Here is a 22,130-nt window from a genome sequence, read left to right as displayed (position 1 = left end):
TTGGGACCATTTCCTCTATAATCTATGTTACATGTTGATGGTTCTGTAATTTTCCCTTAAGTATAGCTCAAGCACTTTTCAAAGATCACCATTATAAACCATATTAATTCCAAAATAAAACCTTACACTGAAAGCCTTCTACAATCTGGGTCCAAGAGAACTTTCTTAACTCTTCCTCCTATACAACCTTTACAAGTTACATTCTAGACATAGCAATCTACTACCCATTCCCATGTTCTCTGCCTAGTATGCCCTTCCCCTTTATAACCACCTGTATCTCAAGTCCTTCCCATCCTTTAAGTACTAATCAGGTCAAAATACATTTCTTCCATATAATTATCCCAAATTTATCCAATTAAAATTAAACATTCTTTTCCTCATGCTTTTATAACATTTTATTAGATCTATTGTAACATTTAGCCAAGAGTTATATATATTATATTAATTTACATATATTTGCATAATTATTCATCTGATTTCTTTGTATATTATACTAAGTCTATCACGGGGTCTGGTTAAAAGCAAATCCCCAATTAATATGGCTTAAACTAAATACTTAACTGGATATTATAAAGTCACCCCTGTCCTACCTAACCTGAGAAGAACATGATCAAATTATTAGCTTTAGACTCATTTCTGACTAGCTAAACTAATTGGGGATTCGTAAAAGTCAAAGTTAAACCAGTGTCTCACCGACTAATAAATGGCTGGATGTTCTGGCCCTTCAGGGGCTCCATGCTCATTGGCATGGGCTCTGGGGTGGACAGCCAGTAAGAATAGTCATTTCTTGAAGCAAAGTTGCAAACATTATTGATGTTGCAGAACATGAAAGGCATGGTACTGAAGCGACGAAGGCAGCTGCCAGCCGTCCCTAGGAAGAATTGGGGAGAAAAGGATCAAGGACTATATACTATGATGATACTTTAGTTTCTTTTGAAACCCTAACAAACAACCTGTCAAGGAGAAATTTGCCCATGTTTCTTAGATAATAAATACACTTTGTTTTAGGTCTTCAATTATAAGATGCATGTTTACTTATATTTTTAACATTTCTAAAATCGGAAAATATAATTTATATAGACATTTATTATTGCAGTTCATTATATATTCTCCAACATTGTTTTTACACTGGTGATGTACTTATAAATAATGGTGTCTTATGGAGAATATTGAGCAATTTATTATGAAAAAGTGAAGAACACGCACAGAGCTCTTATAATGTCTTGTTAGTACTTCCTTTCCAGGCTATCATCTCTTCTTCTAAGACATCCTCAGTATGTATCTTGTTTGTTTTTGCAATCTCTTTGGGCCTAGGGACAATGGTAATGCTGACCAATATGCACAGGAACCATGAACAGTTTTGGCCATGAATAATAAAAAGGAAAAAAAATAAGAGAGAAAGGAAGGATGTAAGGGGAAAAAAATTCAGAACAGGTAAGAGCAATAGAAGTTATCTATCTATATCTCTACATATAACTCTAAAAGTTATCTCTTTTATTCTTTTTTTCTGGTACTATATGTATTTATCCATACCATAAGATTATGTTGTCTGTTACAAGATGAATCATTTTTTTTTCAGTAATTGCATCAGCATTGCCTTATATGATATAAAACACTGTAGATGCTATTCATATTATTAGTACTGGACATCAAACATGAAAAGATATCTCTTTTATTCTTATTCACCAAAGAATGATGAAGAATGGTGTACCCCCTCACACATTTTTAAGTTTGGGTGTAAAACTTTTCATCAGAATTTCAAATTGATACTATGCCAGTTATTAAGGTATTGGTTATTGTCTCTTGGCTCCAAAGCTACCTTTCTGTATTCCACTTTGTGATACTGGAGCCTGGGACTTGGCAAACTACATTTCAAATGTTACCAGCAGTAATGTCTAGTGTTTTGTGAATATATTTTATTTATTTATTTATTTATTTATTTGTTTGTTTGTTTTTATAGTATTAGAAGTCCTAGCAACAGCAATTAGACAACAAAGAGAAATAAAAGGTAACCAAATTGGCAATGAAGAAGTCAAACTCTCTCTTCTTTATATGGAAAACCCAAAAGACTCCACCCACAAACTACTAGAACTCATACAGCAATTCAATAATGTGGCAGGATACAAAGTCAATGTACAGAAATCAGTGCTTTCTTATATAGTAACAATGAAAATACAGGAAGGGAAATTAGAGAATCGATTCCATTTACTGTAGCACCAAGAACCATAAGATACCTGGGAATAAAACTAACCAAAGAGGTAACGAATCTGTACTAGAGGTAGAACACTCATGAAAGAAATATATTATATTTAAAAACAAGCTTTCTCTCTCTCTTTTAAATATATCCAACATAATGATTTGAAAGAACAATAAACGTTTTTTAAGGTACATAAACTCATCTTTAACAAGTGGAAGTCATTCAATGCTCCTTCTGCATCTGGAAATTATGTCAATGCCACTGTTCTCACAGTTTTTCCTAGTGTGTTTTTTAAGTTTTTTCTTGATTATCCTATCGTATTTCTCTGAAAAAACAATCTATAATAACTTCAAAAAACTTTCTATGATCATAAGACTTTACATGTTAAATATTTTTTAAATTGTCATCATTATATTGGGAATTTATAAAAAATACAAATATTATAAATTTTGATAATTACTAAACACAAAAAGTAAACTTGTTGGGAAATTCATGTTCTAATGAGATAGATTAGAGGGAATTATAGAGCCTCAGTTAATGGAGACTTTAATGAAACCATTATTTTGAGCTGTCCCTTTGAATTTGTCCCCAGAGGTTTTCACACTTCACAGGCAGTTCAACTTCAGGAGAAAGTACATATGAAATTTGAGGATTTGAAACTTGATTCCTTTAGAATTATGCCTATTTAGTTCTTGGAAATTCCTTATGTATCCAAAGGAATATGTTTATCTCAGACTGAAGATGACTGATAAAAGACCAACAGTTCTTAAACCTAATGGGTCATCATCATCATCATTGGGAATTTTTATATATGAGGTTTGGGATGTGTCTAGGAATCTTTTCAAAACTTATCCAGGTTGAAAATCATTGATTTAGCCTAATTAATTCTTTTTTCAGAGGAAAAAATGTGGCTCAGAGAAAGGTGACTAACTCAAGGTCATGTGAGAGTGAATGACAAGTTGGAATAACTGAAAATGGATGGATTTCCTGGTGCAACCACTCTGGAAAACAGCATGGAGTTTCCTCAAAAAGCTGAAAATAGAGCTACCCTATGACCCAGCAATTGCACTACCAGGTATTTACCCTAAAGATATAAATGTAGTAATTCAAAGGGGCATGTGTACACCAATGTTTATAGAAGCAATGTCCACAATAGCCACTATGAAAAGAACCTAGATGTCCATCAACAGATGAATGGATAAAGAAGATCTAGTATATAAACACAATGGAATACTATGCAGCCATCAAAACCCCCAAATCTTGCCAAATCTTGCAACAATGTGGATGGAACTAGAGGGTATTATGCTAAGTGAAATAAGTCAGTCAGAGAAAGACAATTATCATACGATCTCACTGATATGAGGAATTTGAGAAATAGAACAGAGGATCATAAGGGAAGAGAGGGAAAAATGAAACAAGATGAAACCAGAGAGGGAGACAAATCAGAAGAGACTCTTAATCTCAGGAAACAAACTGAAGGTTGCTGGGGGAGTGTGTGGAGGGAAGGGATAGGGTGGTTGGGTGATGGACACTGGGGAGGGTATGTGCTATGGTGAGTGCTGTGAATTGTGTAAGACTGACGATTCACAGACCTGTACCCCTGAAACAAATAATACATTATATGTTAATAAAAAAAAAAAAAGAGGGTGGTGGTAATAAATGGAATGCTAAAACTGTTCTTTATAGGAGCAAAAAAAATATTAAGAATCATTAGTGTATTAAAGCCTTAAAACAAGACTTATTTCTTGTTTTAGAAAATGAAAGGCATTGAGAATTCATGAGATTTTTCTTCAGAATTTTCTCTGAAAATTTGGAGACTATTCAGAATTCTGCTTCATTGTGTGCAACCTAAAGCATAGATACAACCAAACACCCATCTTCTCATCATTATGGGCCTTCCTTTTATGTACCTTTTCCTTTTCTCTTCTTTCTGAGACCAAGGATATCTCCAGCCCTGTCCCCAATTAAGCAGTAATGTTTTATTTTTAATTTACTTTATAAATAAAAAGTACTTTGATTTCCATTCTCCAATTTGATTTTCACACCTATGATCAAGAAAGATACAGGACCAATATTTTCTTATATTTTATACACAAAAAAAGTGGCTAAGAGGTAGTGACAACTCAAACCTGTGCATTCAGTGATGGAGATAAGAACTGAATCTAACACCTACCAGTGCTAAATCCATCTGTTTTCTTTTTTTTTTTTTTAAAGATTTTTATTTATTTATCAGAGAGAGAGAGGGGGAGAGAGTGAGCACAGGCAGACAGAATGGCAGGCAGAGGCAGAGGGATAAGCAGGCTCCCTGCTGAGCAAGGAGCCCGATGTGGGACTCGATCCCAGGACGCTGGGATCATGACCTGAGCCGAAGGCAGCTGCTTAACCAACTGAGCCACCCAGGCGTCCCTGTTTTCTTTTTTTATTAATATATAATGCATTATTTGTTTCAGGATACAGTTCTGTGATCCATCAGTCTTACACAATTCACAGCACTCACCATAGCACATACTCTCCCCAAGATCCATCACCCCACCACTCCATCCCTCCCACCCCCCTCCACTCCAGCAACCCTCATTTTTTTTCTTGAGATTAAGAGTCTCTTATGGTTTGTCTCCCTCTCTGGTTTTTGTCTTGTTTCATTTTTCCCTCCTTTTCCCTATGATCCTCTGTCCTATTTCTCAAATTCCTCATATCAGTGAGATCATATGATAATTGTCTTTCTCTGACTGACTTATTTCACTTAGCATAATACCCTCTAGTTCCATCCACATTGTTGCAAGATTTGACAAGATTTTGTGGGTTTTGATGGCTGCATAGTATTCCATTGTGTGTATATATATATATATATATATATATATATATATATATATATACCACAACTTGTTTTTTTTACTGTTTTCACATTTGAATTTTTAAAATTGTTTTTTATTAACATATAATGTATTATTTGCTCCAGGGGTGCAGGTCTATGAATCATCAGGCTTACACATTTCACAGCACTCACTGTAGCACATACCCTACCCAATGTCCATAACCCAACCACCCTATCCCTACCTCCCCACCCCCCAAGGAACCCTCAGTTTGTTTTGTGAGATTTAGAGTCTCTTATGGTTTGTCTCCCTCCTGATCCCATCTTGTTTCATTTTTTCCTGCCCTACGCCCCACAATCCCCTGCCCTGCATCTCAAATTCCTCATACCAGAGAGATCATATGATAATTGCCTTTCTCTGATTGACTTATCTCGCTTAGCATAATACCCTCTACTTCCATCCACGTTGTTGCAAATGAAAAGATTTTATTTCTTTTGATGGCTGCATAGTATTCCACTGTATTTATATACCAGATCTTCTTTATCCTTCATCTGTTGATGGACATCTAGGTTCTTTTTATAGCTTGGCTATTGTGGACATTGCTGCTATAAACATATGGGTGCATGTGCCCCTTCGGATCACTACATTTGTATTTTTAGGGTAAATACCCAGTAGTGCCATTGCTGGGTCGTAGGGTAGCTCTATTTTCAACTTTCTGAGGAACCTCCATACTGTTTTCCAGAGTGGCTACACCAGCTTGCATTCCCACCAACAATGCAGAAGGGTTCCCCTTTTTCTGTATCCTTGCCAACCCATCATTTCCTGACTTGCTAATTTTAGCCATTCTGACTGGTGTGAGGTGGTATCTCATTGTGGTTTTGATTTGTATTTCCCTGATGCTGACTGCTGTTGAGCACTTTTTCACGTGTTTGTTGGCCATCTGGATGTCTTCTTTGCAGAAATGTCTGTTCATGTCTTCTGCCCCTTTCTCAATTGGATTATTTGTTCTTTGGGTTTTGAGTTTGATTAAGTTCTATTACATTTTAGATACAAGTCCTTTACCTGTTATGTCATTTGCAAATCTTTTCCCATTCTTTCAGTTGTCTTTGGTTTTGTTTTACACATATAATCCTTCCAGTAATCCAACATAGACTGTATTCATTTGATCAGGTGATTGTTTCTTTAACATAAAAGCTATAGCTGTATTCTTTGCTTAGCCATCAAGCTCTCACCAATTTGATCCCTGTGTGAGCCATAAAAGAGACTCTGCAACCTGGGATCACTCCTGGGATCTTAGGCCCCATATCATGGCCTTCCCATGTTTGAGGCCTATACTGTACCTGAATCAGGGCCAGTTTGTAACCTCCAAGTCTGAATGCATAGTATGACAGCCCTTGTTTGACCAAATACATGCATTTTGACAAATTACAGTGAGATACTGGATAGCAGATTCCATTTTCTCTTTGAATTAAATTTTTAAATTTCACGGTGCTCAAAAACTTCTAATGGTTCCCCAACTATTAAGTCAGGGATTTGAAGTTTATAAGCTTGATTATAGGTACAAGTTAAGATTTTGATAGTGAAGACAGAATGGTTTAAAAGGAGAAGAGTTTTATGGGAGGAGGACTAGAAGGATTTACGTAAAAGATAAGAATATTTTCACCGTGAAGATTTGTCCATTATAAAATTAGAAAAAGAAGATGCCACCTACGGAAAGTAAATGTGGGAAGGAAAAATAGCAGAGGAAAGATGAAAAAGAGACAAAGAAAAGCAGAAGTGGAAGAAGAAAGTTGGTGGGCAAATCCTCCTTTATTTGGCTTCATAAAAGGACCCATGACTCTTGGCTTCCATGTTGGTGGAGATGCGTACTCCAGTGGGGCAGCACTCCCTGGCAGGTGTGGCCACATGACCGGAGAATAGAATGAGCAGAGAAGACCTCTGGAGGTCTCTGTTGCTGAAGTGTTTTCACAAAATAGCCTAGCTAAAGAGACCTCAGGATGCCTCTTAATATGGAGACTCCAGAAACTGGGAGCCCAGACTATCTTCTCAATTATCTTTATGGAGACAAAGGGGATAATGATCCCTAAAATTGGCAGCCACAGGAGAATGTGGCTTTGCAATCCAAAGTAAAAAATTCCAGAAAAGGAAATGTTGAGAATTGGGAGATGTCTTCAGAGTCATCCAGTCCAGTTTCATCCCATCAACAAATCTGCCCATCACAGTAGAGATGACACACGGGAACACATTAAATGAAGTGTATTTTATACAGAAATATGGTGCTTTACATAGTTTTAATCTACTCTGTTAATACTTTATAGAGCTATGACTTTATTTTAGGAAATATAAACTAGCATAATTAAGAAATGACCCTAATTTCTTTGATTTAGAAATCAAGATTCTCTTCAGAACTTACCTTTCTACTTGAAGAAGACCAGTGTCAGAGAAGAAAAAAAAACTACCTCCTATGAAAAAACACTGCCCACTCAAGCAACTATTATACCTACCATAGAGAGCCCAGGGAATCTATTTTCTGAATAACTAAGCTAACATGTGGCCTTCCCCCAAATGTGCTGCTTCAGGCCAAGAATTATACCTCACACTAGCTAACCAATGCTTTTAGAGTAATGCATTATTTATTTAAAACTTACAGTGAACATATTTGGCTGCCCTTGACATGGTCTGCAATTTGGAAGCCCCCCAAAACTAGGAGATACACTTGTCCAAGGGTACTCCAGAACCCAACAGGATTTTCAAAACAAAATGAAACACATAATAAAAAATAAGATGCCAGTTATCTCACCCAAGTCTTGACCGTGAGCTCTTTTATTTCCTTGAACGTACAGGAGAGAAAAGCCTTCATAAATCTGGACAGTTCCATGTGGGCATTGCGGTGCATCTGTTGTCTGGCTGTGACGTGTGATGAGGAATCCATGGGCAATAGAAGAAATTCCTGGAGGACCTGGGGGACCTTGCATACCATCTGGTCCAGGGGGACCATCCAAACCACGGGTACCTATTTCCATGGAATCATCAGTATACAGAATTTAAGTGAGCCCTGATCCTATATTTATGGCTACTGACAAAACATTATGATCTCATTCGATTTGTTAATTTAGTCAATATTTATAGAGTGCCTATTAAGGTATTGTCAGATATCACGGATTTAGAGATAAATAAAATATGGTTCCTGCCCTCAAGAGATTTAAATATACATATTTTTTCTAATGGAATTGGTTGTCAACATCAGGCACTATATAATGAGTACTGGGTGATGGAACATTAGGTGGGAAGAAATGCTGCTTATTTGGGAAGTCTGTGTGTTATCTAGTCTCTTGCTCTATTAAAGGAGCCCAAAGCCCATGACGAAATTTCAGTCTGCTGTTTTGTTCATCAAGAAAGGAAGGGTGTGATTGACATCAGTCTGCCAGTTTTAGTGCTGAAAAGCATTTTTCTTTGAATCTGTCTGGGGAATTATTCTCAGGTATACCTTTTGTTTAGAGAATAGGCAGGGCACTACTAAAGCAGCCTTTTCAAAATGTTTCTTTTCAATTTACCACCGGTTCCATTTCTCTGTTTAGTCCTTGATTTGAGCCTATTTAAAAATTATCTTTATACACAGGCCTTTTGCCACTGTGTATATGGATTTTCACTTTGGGGAAACTTCACAGCAAAGCTCATATGTGATGAAGATGACACTAACTTGTTTCTTCTCCGATATACAATTAATGAAATGGCAGGGTATCAGTTCCAGGAAGGCCATAGGTATTACTCGTCTGTCTTGTTGCAGCTGATATTTTTTGCCAGTAAATATGCTTTATATTTATATTATTTAGAGTTATATTTATATGTCTAGTGTTGCTAACATGTATTAAAAATCTAATGAGTTTATGATCTTTTATTTCTGCTAGCAATCTTACTTCAGTGTGTTTTTTAATTTTTAACTTTTATTTTGTTTATTGAAGTATAGTTAACAAACAATATTATATTCGTTTCAGGTATATGATACAGTGATTCAACAGTCCTACACATTACTCCGTGATCATCTTGATAAATGAGCACTCTTAATTCCCTTTATCTATTTCATGCACCCCCCACCACACCTCCCCCTCTGGCACCCACCAGTTTGTTCTCTGTATTTAAGAGTCTGGTTTTTTATTTGTCTCTTTTTTCCTTTGTTTGTTTCTTAAATTCCACATATGAGTAAACTCATATGGTACTTATCTTTCTCTCTCTGATTATTTCACTTAGCATTTTACATTCTACACCCATCTATGTTGTTGTAAATGACAAGATCTCATTCTTTTTTATGGCTAAGTAATATTCCTCTCTCTCTCTCTCTCTCTCTCTCTCTCTCTGTGTGTGTGTGTGTGTTCCTTTTTTTCCCACGTTCTTACCAACACTTATTTATTTTTGGTTCTAGCCATACTGATGTATATAAGGTACTATCCCATTGTTTTGATTTGTATTTCCCCAATCATTAGTGATGCTGGGCACCTTTTCATATGTCTGTTGCCATCTGTATGTCTTTTTTGGAAAATGTCTATTAAGCTCCTGTTATTTTTTTATTGCAAGGTGATTCAAACTCTCTTTGGAAGTAGCTTTAGAACATACTGGAAATCTAGTGGATACCAGATTCAATATTATCAGGAGTACCCACTAATGAATTAACTAAAAACCTGAAAATCAATTTGTCATCTCAGTATAAGATGCCACTCTCTCAAAACCCTATGAGGAGCACTTAAAACTTTATAAACCTTACAACTATATTACTGAATTTTATGGGGGAAATGACACTCTGTTGTCATATTTTAAAATGTAGAAATATTCGCAATAGTTTCAAGATGGTCAAGGGATTTAAGTCAACATATTGAAAATTATCAGAACAGGTAAGTATAGTGAATACCTAGAAAAACCTCCTTTTGAAAAAAACCTGTTTCTCAGTATTCTAAACACATAAATAAAAACACGCTTTCTATGCTTTTCTAATACTGGGAATTTTCCTTGTATTTGCTGTCCTATTTTCCCCCAGCAACAGATTCACCAGCTAGCTATACTCTCCCAAGAAAAAACTCTCATAGCTCCAAATGGACGCCTAGAGGTCTCTCAGACGAGACTACTATCAACAACAGTGATTTACTTGTCTCACCTGGCTGGCCTGGCAGACCTGGATCTCCTTTGCGCCCTCCTGCACCATCAAAGCCAGGGAGTCCATTGCGTCCCGGATCTCCTGGAGGGCCAATTGGACCTATAGGGAAAAAATAGGATCTTCAAATATAGGTATAATAATTCCATAACCAGACAGATCTAGGAAACCTAAGGTTGTTTAGTGTCACTAAATTCATAGTCCAGTCTTGTCTTTAATCCAGATACCCAAAGGAATATCTCAAGCCTGGGACAAAAGAAGCAGACAAGTATTTAGCTTCAGTTTTAAATAATAAATTTGTCTCTGCAGAGATTACCATAATATGGCACTTGTGTTCTCTTTGCCTCAGAACAGAATAGGAGTACAAGGCCCAACTTTTGTTATCTGTCCCACCATAGGTAAGGTTGTTACTGCCTGGTACACTTAGTTTATGGAAAGACTAACAACCTTAATAAGTGAGAAAGACTGAACTTAGTTTCTAGCTTTCTTATATAATTAAAATTGGCTGCAAGCATAGAGTCCAATGGCCAACTAGATGGGAGTTAGTTTGAAAATCATGAGGCCTCACAGTGGGGAGCTGATGGCTGATCAAATTAGCTTCCTATCCTTCTGGTGGTTGGGATAGAGAAAGCACCAGATCTTAAATGCATATTAATTTCATTACAAAGTTTTTAATAACATTAACCTAATCATTCCAGTTAGAATAGCCAGCGGAACTGGCTAGAAGAGATTAGGTTGGCCTTAAAGGAAATTAGGACATGAGAAATTAACACTTCAAAGAAAAAAGGAAATAGGATCTGTGGTGGTCTGGTATTCTACTAGTTGTTGAGACTCCTCTTCTCAAAGACAAACCATGACAAGTAAAAGGAGAACTAGTTAAATGCTCCCAAATACATAAGGCTTAGAAAGATGATCTGCAAAGGTACCTGGTAAGCCTTGAGGTCCTGGTAGTCCAGGCAGACCTTTTAATCCAGGCTGGCCTGGGATCCCTGGTGGACCAACATCTCCTTTGATTATAATACTCTGTCCTGAAGGACCAGGTAATCCAGGGGGACCTAAGAGGCAAAACATACAAATTGGAATGTAGGAAAGAGAAAGGCCAGAAGTGTCCTAAATCAGAATAAAAATTGGTGCAAAAGAAACCAGTTAAATTTGTTGAAATGTTGCCATGTCCAACAGAAATCTGTTTAGGAAAGCCATCATCTTACCCAGAAGACTAAAAAATTAATTTCCTTTGAGTCAGTGGAAAAATTAGGCTTATTGTCCCTACTTTCCAGACTTGAAGCATGACTTGGTTACTAGAAAGTCTAATCCATTACAAATCTGTGAACACTGATGTCAGGGGAAGACAATTCTATTTCCTGATAAGTCCATTCTGATTCTAACATCATCTGCAGTTCTTGCTTGTTGTGCTTATCAAGTGTCCCACTGAACTAGTAAGGGAATTTAGCAGAGGTCTTATTTCAGTTTATAGGAAACTTGTGTAAGTTTCCAGCAAAAAGAACTATTTTCATATTAAAAATATTTTCAATTAAAAATGACTTGCTCTTATAATCTGTTCAACTGAATAAGGGAAAGTTAGTATAAAATCTAATAAAAATTTTAATGAAGAATTCTTGTTAGTCCTGCATCCATCTTAAACTTAAAAGAACTGGTCTCAGTATTTCCTTAGTAAAACAGAGAGGTTAAGAGACCAGTAAATAGAGGGAGAGTTTTGCCTACTTGCTCTCAGTTGTTGGGGATTGAGATTCTTACAGTTTAGTTCAAAGACAGAATGCAAACTTTAAAGTTCTTCAGTGTGTTTAAGAACCAGGTATAAGTAGCTCCTGGAGTAATTCTTACCTGGGGGGCCAACAAGTCCTGGATCGCCCTCAGGGCCAGTTGAACCAGGTACTCCACTGGGTCCCTTCATGCCTGAAAAGAAGGTACATACAATGGCACTGCAAAGCAACAGGGCCATTGCATTTTCCCAGTCAAATCAGAAAATGGGTATCTTATCCCAAAGGAGTTTAATATAAAAACATCCCTTTAAATACCTGGAAATCCTGGAACACCAGGGAGACCAGGATCTCCTTTCATTCCATTGAGACCTGGTCGGCCAGGATTACCCTGAATAAATAAAATCATTAATTTTAGAAAAGAACTGAAGGGGGAGGGAGTGAGGTTATACAGTATTCATATTCACTGATAGCACTTGCTCCAGGGTCAAACTTCTAGGATTCAAATCCCAATTTTGCCCCTTACTAGCTTGTGTGACCTTGAGTTGATTATTTATCTTTGATATATAGTTTTCTCACCTCTAACCTTAAGAAAATAATAGTATCTATGTCATGGTTTTTTTGTGTGAGATTAAATGAGATAGCTCATATAAAAGTACTTAGAAAACGGATTGGCATTTAGTGTATCCATAATAAATGGCAGCTACTATTTTATTATCATGAACAAAGGCACTTTTTAAAGTGCAGCACTAAAGTTATAAATGCTTGGGTGAGAATCACATGTACAGGAATGATAAAGTCTGCGAGACTTAGCAAAAAATATAGCAGGGCCTATTAATTAATTGGGTTTGAGGGCCAGGAAAATTATGGGAAAAAGAAGAGTTGAGAATAAGTCTAGAATGTACCTAAAGGAAGAATAAATGAGGGACAATGAAATTTTTATCAGCAGGACTGAAAAAGCGGCAAACTCGGAACATATTCCAACATGTAAGAAATGGCTAAAAAAGGAGGGCATATTAGAAAGACAGGATCCAGCTTGAAGAAGTTTCCAAATCCATGATAATTAGAGCATCAGAACAGATGACAGTTTTAAAAATTATAAATCATTTAAAAAAGAGAATCTATGAGTCCATACTAATAATAAATAGATAATACACAGAAGAGAAGGGAGGCTTTGCTTATGAAAGGGCTAACTGCAAATATGGACATAGTGCAAGAGTTAGAAAATCATCATTTTCCACTATTCACTATATTCAACCATTGTATTGATTGGCTGAGGCAAAAATCATAAATAGATATTAAATATATGGGGAAATTTTGATGAGTAGTATATTTGCATGATCTTAATGTGTCTTTCCATAGCTTTGCTTATTAGTTACAAGGGGAAAGAACAGTAACCATGCAGTAGAGAAACCAGGTAACAACTGTTGGAATGATCAAAATTAAGATCACCGATGAGGGGCAGATGAACACTGTAGGCCTAAACATCTGATGGAGGATATAACATCACTCATATAGTGTGGGGATGCATAATTAGAATGAAGAAATAGCAGACAAAAGAAGGAACATTCTATCCTAAAAAATGGTAGGGGGCACCCCAGGTAGCTCAGTCGGTTAAGCACCCAACTCTTGATTTTGGCTCAGATCATGATGTCAGGGTTGTGAGATGAATCCCATGTCAGGCTCCACACTCAACACAGAGTCCTCTTGGGATTCTCTCTCTCCCTTTGCCCCGGCCCCACCAAATAAATACATAAATCTTAAAATAAAATAAAATAAAAATGAGAAGGGGCTACATTTCTTCAACTGTCAAGATTATGAAATTAAAAAAATTGCTTAGCAACTGATTCAGACTGAGGGAGCATAAAGAGCAAAAATATGATAGTTAAATGTAATGCATAATTTGGTTTACACTGGAGGAAAACACTGCTATCAAGGACAATTACTAGGTTAACCAATACAATCAGAATATGTAAAGTAGAAATAGAAGTTTATATTAATGTTCAGTTTCCTGAAGTTGATAACTGTTGTGTTATTATATAAAAGAATATCTTTAATTTTAGGAAATCTTATGCAGTGAAGTATTTAGTGCTAAAAAGGCATAACAGTTACAACTTATTCTCAAATGTTTCATATATACATTTTATATATATAATTATATACACACACATAACATATGGGGCAAAACATTAACAACTAGTCCATCTGGGTAAATGATACATGAAAGGTTTTTGGCTTTTTTTTTTTTTTACCATTCTTGGAATTTTTCTATGTTTAATGTTATTTCCATTAAAAAAACAGAAATGGTACAAATGTAAGAACTAACTTGCACAAAAGAAAATGAACAGAACTTGATAATACTAGATTTGCAAAATATTGCTATCAGGCAGTAGTCTTGAATCAGGCATAGACACATATGAACTGGAAGCACCTGGGAAATGAATGAGGAGGGAGTAAATAGAGAATGAATAAAGAGAAGACTCAAATTTTAAGAGTATGTGTCTAGAATAATGATGACATGAGGAAAAAAAGTTAATTGTTAGAAAGCTTTAAGGACTACTCTTTTAGGTGTTTTTTTCTTTTTTTCTGCTATAAAGCAGTCATCAGAGTTAAAAGATTGAGCCCAGGTTGTGTTGGTTGCAATATCTAACAACAATCTTCCTGAATGAATACAAGAAGTAATAATGATCCATAAAGAACATGGGACTTTCTTGGTCACTCAAACCAATGTGGAAAGTACATGAATACAAATGTGGGGATATGTTATTCCGTTTTTACAGGTGAAGACAGAAACCTAAACTGTCTATCTGTGTTCCTCATAGACACAAAAGCAGAAGTGTGCAGGGGAGCTGAAATTTGACCCTAACTCTATCTAATTTCAAAATCTAAAACATCCCACTCAACTATAATTACTTCCCTATGGTCTCATCCACATGTAATGTTCTGATATATGCATCTTCTTTTATGAATTTCCTTTCACTGAAATGAAGGGTTCTCAAACCTAAATAATATACATATCAATGACTCCAGGTAAAATATCTTCTGAGGAACCCTTTCACTATAAAGCAGCTAAGTCCCTTTAGTTGAAAGAAGATAGAAAACTTGCCTTTCTCTTCTTTTGTAATTCACTTGGAGGCATGCATAGAGCCTTGACCAGTAAATACTAATAAAAATAATGTAGCTTAGAATTCTCATTTTGAATGAAAATGCCCACACTCCTTTCTCATCAAATTTCTACTCCCATTTCCTACCTGGAGTCCTGGTGGTCCTTGATCTCCTTTCAAACCAGGCAAACCAGGTTGCCCAGGTTGGCCTGGGTATCCTCTCTCTCCCTTAATACCTCCATTTCCAGGGAGACCCCGGGGACCTTCTGGACCTGGTAGACCTTGACAGTGCACAACAAATGGCCATATTTCAGTATAGCATAAGAGTAGTATAAAAACCCTGGCTTCTAAAATATCAGTCTTCTAAATCCTATTAGTTCATAAGATAAAATCCAGAGTATATAAAAACATACAGACCTATTCTGACTCTCTAATATAAATTGCAATAGGTTCTTTTTGTTATCAACACTGGTCTGTAGTTCCTTTTAGTATACATTTTATTATACATTAAATTGAATAAGCTCATATTTAAAGACAAAACTCAGGACATTAAAATAAAGACTGCTTCTGTGTCTCTCTAATATAAATTACAATAGGTTCTTTTTGTTATCAACACTGGTCTGTAGTCCCTTTTAGTATACATTTTATTATACATTAAATTGAATAAGCTCATATTTAAAGACAAAACTCAGGACATTAAAATAAAGACTGCTTCTGTGATCCCTAAAGGGTTTCGGTTATGTGAAAAGAAACAAACACTATACATAGGGCAGTGTTCTCAAACTGAAGCATACATCAAAATCCCCCGGAGAGTTTGTTAAAACAGACTCCTGGGCTCACCCAGGAATTCTGGATTCAGAAAGGCTGGGGAGGGGCCCACAAAAGTGCATTCTAATAAGTGCCCTGTAACTAAAGCTGCTGGTTCCAGATCACACTTTATGAATCACTACTCTATGGGCACCTGGGTGGCTCAGTGAGTTAAGCCTCTGCTTTCAGCTCAGGTAATGATCTCGGGGTCCTGGGATCAAGGCCCGCATCGGGCTCTCTGCTCAGCGGGGAGCTTGCTTCTCCCTCCCTCTCTCTGTCTGCCTCCTTGTGATCTCTGTATGTCAAATTAAAAAAAAAATCTTAAAAAAAAAGAATCACTACTCTAGGGCAATCAGGGATTCAAGTCATTTGTCACACTGTGATTAACAGTAGATTTTTACTTATAAGTAATTATTTTATAAGTAGTATTTGTAAGTAGTTTCATTCAGCTTTTATTACTATGCAATTAAGACAGTTACTTAAGCAAGTTGTTTAATTTCAGTTTAGTGACATGCTTATTAATATATGGTAACATTTGTTATGCTCCACAAATAAGTGAAACCATATGATAATTGACTCTCTCTGCTTGACTTTTGTAATTTTGGTGTTACTTCTTCCATAAATGTTTGATAGGATTTGCCAGTAAAACTACTTGGATCTAGGCCTTTCTTTGTGGTAAAGTTGTTAATAATTATTTCAATTATTAAAATATTGAATCATTAAAAAAATAAAATAAAATAAAATGGGTTTCTTGTAAAAAAATATGGTAACATTTTAGTGTCAGAAATTTATTAATTCAATATAGTACTTTTGAATTTATTTTAAGCATGTTTTCATGTTCTTTGCATTTTAAATATTTCTGAAGAAAAATTCTGCATATGTCTTGGGAATAAATGAAATTATTTAAAATGGGGTTTTGCTAAGCTCTTTTCCTTATACTATATTTTAACTTTTCATTCTAAATGAAGATATCAGGTCCATTAAACAACCAAAAAGATATTATCAGTGGCCACATCTTTTGTCGCTAGGTGGGAAATAGCTGTTACTTGATTGCTAAGCAGTAACTGAAGTTAAGACCAACTAGTTCTGCCTTAAGAAACGAAGTATGAAGCACTAAATGATGAACAGGCAACACTTAGCACTTATGCATTTTCTTCTTTGGTGATCTTAGTTTTTTATTGGTTTCAACAAAAAAGGAAGGTATGTAGTGATTGTAGTGATTACTTTTGAAGGAAATATCATAGGCAAATGAATTTAGAATACTTGAGTTCCTGCTTACCTATGGACAGAAGGTCATTTTTCTGATCTGAGATAAAATTCAGTTAGTTCCCTTCCAATACTCTTAAGACTTGAATCAATGACTACATGCTAACAAGGCAGCATGGCATATGGATTAAGAATGCTGGACTCTGGAGCTGAAATGTTGGGTTGGAATCCCAGCTTCTATAATTATTAGTTGTTAGACCTTAGGAAGTTTATTAATCTCCTTGGCCTCAATTTCCTCCTCTTTAAAATGGAAATAAGAGGGGTGCCTGGGTGGCTCAGTCATTACACATACATCTGCTTCAGTTCAGGTCATGATCCCAGGGTCCTGGGATAGAGCCCCACATCAGGCTCCCTGCTCCTTGGGAAGCCTTCTTCTCCCTCTCCCACTTCCCCCTACTTATGTTCCCTCTCTCACTCTCTTTCTCTCTCTCTGTATCAAATAAATAAATAAAATCTTTAAAAAAATAAAATGGAAATAAGATTATAGTATCTACTTCATCAGGTTGATCCAAGGATTAAATAAGACAGTATATATAAATTACTTAAAATGGTGCCTGGTACACAGTAAGAATTATGTAAGAGGTTTTTACAAATTATTATTCCTACCATTACCTTCATTACTAGTAAAACTGAAAGTAAGAACATATCTTTAAAATATGAGCCCATTTTAAAACTTTCAGCTATTTCTATGTGATTTCATAATATAACACTATTCATCTGGCATATGAGAAGGAGGAAGCAGGTCCACAACAATACAACAATTGTTTTATCTTTAAACAGTTTAAATTATATAGCCACCCAAGGCCAGCAACCAGGCAGAAACACTTAGAAATTCCCTTTCCAATCATAAAAGGTTGGAGTACTTTGCACTAAAATAAACAAAGAAGAGCAACTGCTGGGTTCACACTCTCAGACAAGATTTTCTAAGCAAAATTATCAGTTTCATTGATAATGTATAATTTGGACTCAAAATCCGGTAGTAAACTGTCTTTCTGGGAAAAAAAATTTAAACTACCTGTTAAGCAGTCTAACAATGAGAAAGTAGGATTAAGATCAGGAAAAAAGGAAATCTTTTATAATCCTCTTCCTCAGTCTGAAAAGTTATCAGAATATTTGAAAAAAAAAAAAAACCACAAAAAACAACTAGGCATGTTATGGTCATTGCTCTTTCTGCAATTAAAAAAAAATATTGGGTAATTTACATGTTATTAATTCAGACCTGCCATTCTGGAGTCCCTCAAATTTAATGATTTGTTAATTATTTAAGGGACATATATGTTTTATTTTGAATAGTATTCAGTAGTAACCCTCTTCCATTTCTTAAAAGAGCGACATAAACACGTATCAGGAGCAACGTCATGCAACAAAAATCAATATGTAGAGGTTAAAAATACACCAGATGCCTGTCTAAAAATCTTAATGCAGTATTAAAGATAATATGATTATTTAAAATTCACCATGTCTTCACATATGGATTACTGATTATAAAAATTTCAAACTACAAAGACCTCGTGTCATTTCAAACTTGATTATAAACAAGTCACATTACCTTCACCAATATGTTAAATACCAGAGCAGGTAGTATTTGAGGATAACAGCCCTCTTCAATGACTTCTGAGTTACAGCAAAAAAAAGTACATTTCTCTTATCATACATATAAAACATTAAAAAAAAAAAGAATTGACCAGTGAAGAGTCTAACCTTGAAAACCTGGGAAGATCAGAGTTCACCAAAGCCCAAAGATCGATGTTAGCAGTATCAGACATCACACAGTACAAAATAAGATTATGAGTTAGAAGTGGTTCACATTATAGCACAAGTTAAACAATAATCCTCTCTGCCAGCATTTCTCATACCTACAGCGTAATCAGTATGCAAACAGAACCATACAGGAGTATAGAGAGCCAAACATTTTCAAATAGAGCTTATTACAGGAAATAAGCTGCTAGTTTTCATTAATCCAAAAAATGGAAAACGCTACTAAAGATATCATGTTAACACTGCTACTGTGGCTTTCCAAAAGTTAGCATTGCAAGCATTAAAGTTGGTAAGACAGTACCATTTCGCTGATTGCCTTCCATTCCCTTCACAAAGGGATAATTTTGGATAAATGTTTACATTTATCTTGGCCTCTGTCCTCCTTAGTAAAAACCCAAGGTACAAATTTCTTGATATGGTCAGACTGCCTCAAAGAGGTACACTTAACTTTAAAGGCCTCGTTAGACAAAAATACAAAGATCACAGGCGACTTAATAGAGAAATTAAAATAAAAGTACGCAATGGCCATTACCAACTGTACTTTTATTTGCCTTCTTTAAAAACCATTCTATGAAGCCACATTTTGATTTTCTTCATAATTCATCAAGAAGCTTTCTTCTGTGAATTACTACTTACAAGTTATTTAAAGAGAAAGAGCCAGTATATATTCATTCACCACTGATTGTTAAAATAAAGAGCCAAATTTTCCAAAATTGTGAAGACCATCAGTGAATGGGTACATTAAAAATATCTGACAGGCAATATCCTACCCCAAACCACAGAAAATATCACTTTTACCTTATTCAATGCCCATATTAAATCAGGCTATTAACTATTAATAGAAGGATCATTAAATAAAAAGATAAAAAGCCTATAAATAAGACAACTCTTGGTTAATGTTAACTATAAACACAATTTCCTTTCCTTAGAAGTCTTGCTATGATTTATAAACACTGAGTTTAGCAAAGAGAATAAACTGTGCTAGAGCACTGAATCCTAGGAATTAGAAGACCTAGGGTCTGTTCTTGATTCTACTATTTACGTCCATGGGACTGAAGACAATTCAGTCTCTCTGAGCTTGTTTTCTCACCCACATAATGGGAACAGTGTTATCTGCCATAACCTCCCTCATAGAGTTGTTTTAAAGATCAAATTCCATTTAAAAAATAAAGACCTGATATCTGCTATGTGCAAGGTGCTACAGGGAACACAAACATTAGCTGCACCCTAACTCTGCCTTCAAAGAGCTTTTAATAAAAGTACATTATATGATGTAAATGATGGCACATTACATAAATATAAAAGATTATTATCACTGCCAGGTAATAAAACTTTTACAGCATTTGATAATTTGAAATTCAGAAGGCTAAAAATTGGGTTCTGTTTGTTTAAGTGGTTTCTAAATCACATACAGCAAACTGACTCAAGACCACAGTTTGAGAGTCTGGCCACATAATTAGTTAAATAAAACAGAATTCCTACCTAAGATAATTCTGAATTTGATTAGACATTTTAGATATGTATTTGCTATAGAAGGACCAATAACAAGAATGCTTAGAAAAATGTCACTGAAATATGTATTTTGGTCTGAGTAAGTAACAAAGAAAACTTCAGATCACATCATAGCAAAACTTCTAAGATCTTAATTTTCAAGAGATAAAATTTAATGAGTTATATGCCAAGTCAATTTTGTACATGAAGCTCTCAATCTATTATTTCTTAAATGACCTAACAAAGTTTAACTGGAAAAAAGAAAAAAAAAACAAAATAAAAACCCTAGTCTTATTCATAAGTGGTAATAACTAAAGATAAGCTGATGAACTGATCGGCAAATTTTATTTTATTAACTTACTTTTATTTAAATTCAGTTAGCCAGCATATAGTACCATCATTAGTTTCCAATGTAGTGTTAAATGATTCATCAGTTGTGTATAACACACAGAGCTCATCAATTTTTTTTTAAGATTTTATTTATTTATTCGACAGAGAGAGATCACAAGTAGGCAGAGAGGAAGGCAGAGAGAGAGGAGGAAGCAGGCTCCCCACTGAGCAGAGAGCCCGATGCGAGACTCGATCCCAGGACCCTGGGATCATGACCTGAGCCGAAGGCAGCAGCTTAACCCACTGAGCCACCCAGGCGCCCGAGCTCATCAATTTTAAATCCAGTTTTCACTGTTGTAAAGAGAACACTGTAGATACCAGGTTCCAATAACTATGTAATTTATAGTACATCTGGTAAATAAGGGATCAAGTTGGTTTTAAAGTGATATGGCTACTTCCCTGTTTCTTCTTTGAATATATTCTAGTACCTCAGAAGAAAGCAATTTTCTGGCCAACATTAAAATCTGGAAGTGATCAAAGCAGCCAACTTTTATCCAAGTCAGACAGGGGAGTACTCAAAATTACTTCAATGTATATCCTAAATTTTCTTTTTATCATGGTGATAGTTAAATAGTATGCACTTGTCTTAATCTTTTTGATGACATCCATTTCGGAAAAACACAAGAAGCAGTTAATAGGAATTGATGGAACTTATGCAGTAACAGAAAACCAGAGTGGAGGCAAGGTCCAGTCTGCTATAACTAAGAAGCTAATAAAATGGCAAAAGGAGTTCTGCTTCATCACTTATTATACTTATAACTAGAGTAAGAAGCCAGATTATAAGCATTGACCCATACAACTGCCTTTGTTGGAGGATGATAGATGCTACTAGCAAAACAGATATTTAACAGAGCACTGGCAAGCCCTAAGTCAGATTCCCAGCTATGCCAGTGACAAACAGTATGACCTTGGGCAAGCTTCTTACCATCTTTGGGCCTCAGTTTTCTCATATGCAATGAAGATTCTCTCCTTGACTAAATTTTAAGCATGCTCCTCTGAACCTTATTCTCAACCTTATTCTCCTCTGAGCCTTATTATCATCCTTGGGCCCTGTTACTTGGTATGCTGAAGTCTACTTTTAGCAAGAATCCTTTAGCAAGTCAGTTTATGGATAATCCCCGCAATGCTGATATCTGATCAAGTCCCTTATCCCTCAATCTTGATGTCTAAGTCTTTGGACTGACTTTAGCAAGAATTCTATTAGGCCAGTTTAGCAAGAACCTACCTACCCTTAACGTTTCATGTGAATAACTTTTGATCCACTGACTCCCTCACTCTGCTGCTTGACTATATATCCCCATTTATCAGTTTTATTCAGTTGAACTCAGTTTCTTTTGCAACTGTCTCTCCCCTACTACAATAGTCTTAAATAAAACCTGTCTTGCCATCTTTAACAAGTATCTGGTGAGTAATATATCTTAAGTATAAAACTTGGGTCTCTTCTAG

General features: G+C 35.6%; 1 protein-coding gene across 1 annotated transcript in view; it reads right to left on the bottom strand.

Annotated features, from left to right (window-relative positions):
- The window catches only part of COL4A5 (collagen type IV alpha 5 chain), a 253,144-nt gene that overhangs the window by 4,251 nt on the left and 226,763 nt on the right, over positions 1-22,130 (bottom strand). Inside the window, exons 42-48 of the mRNA XM_059158581.1 lie at positions 15,120-15,253; positions 12,187-12,259; positions 11,993-12,064; positions 11,077-11,205; positions 10,154-10,252; positions 7,808-8,020; positions 694-871 (exon numbers count right to left, since the gene is read on the bottom strand). Of these exons, the coding sequence (XP_059014564.1) occupies positions 694-871; positions 7,808-8,020; positions 10,154-10,252; positions 11,077-11,205; positions 11,993-12,064; positions 12,187-12,259; positions 15,120-15,253 (898 nt within the window). The remainder of the gene's footprint in view (positions 1-693; positions 872-7,807; positions 8,021-10,153; positions 10,253-11,076; positions 11,206-11,992; positions 12,065-12,186; positions 12,260-15,119; positions 15,254-22,130) is intronic.

Source organism: Mustela lutreola, chromosome X (assembly GCF_030435805.1).
Source record: "Mustela lutreola isolate mMusLut2 chromosome X, mMusLut2.pri, whole genome shotgun sequence".
Classification (NCBI taxonomy): domain Eukaryota; kingdom Metazoa; phylum Chordata; class Mammalia; order Carnivora; family Mustelidae; genus Mustela; species Mustela lutreola.
This window is presented reverse-complemented; position numbering and strand designations above follow the sequence as displayed.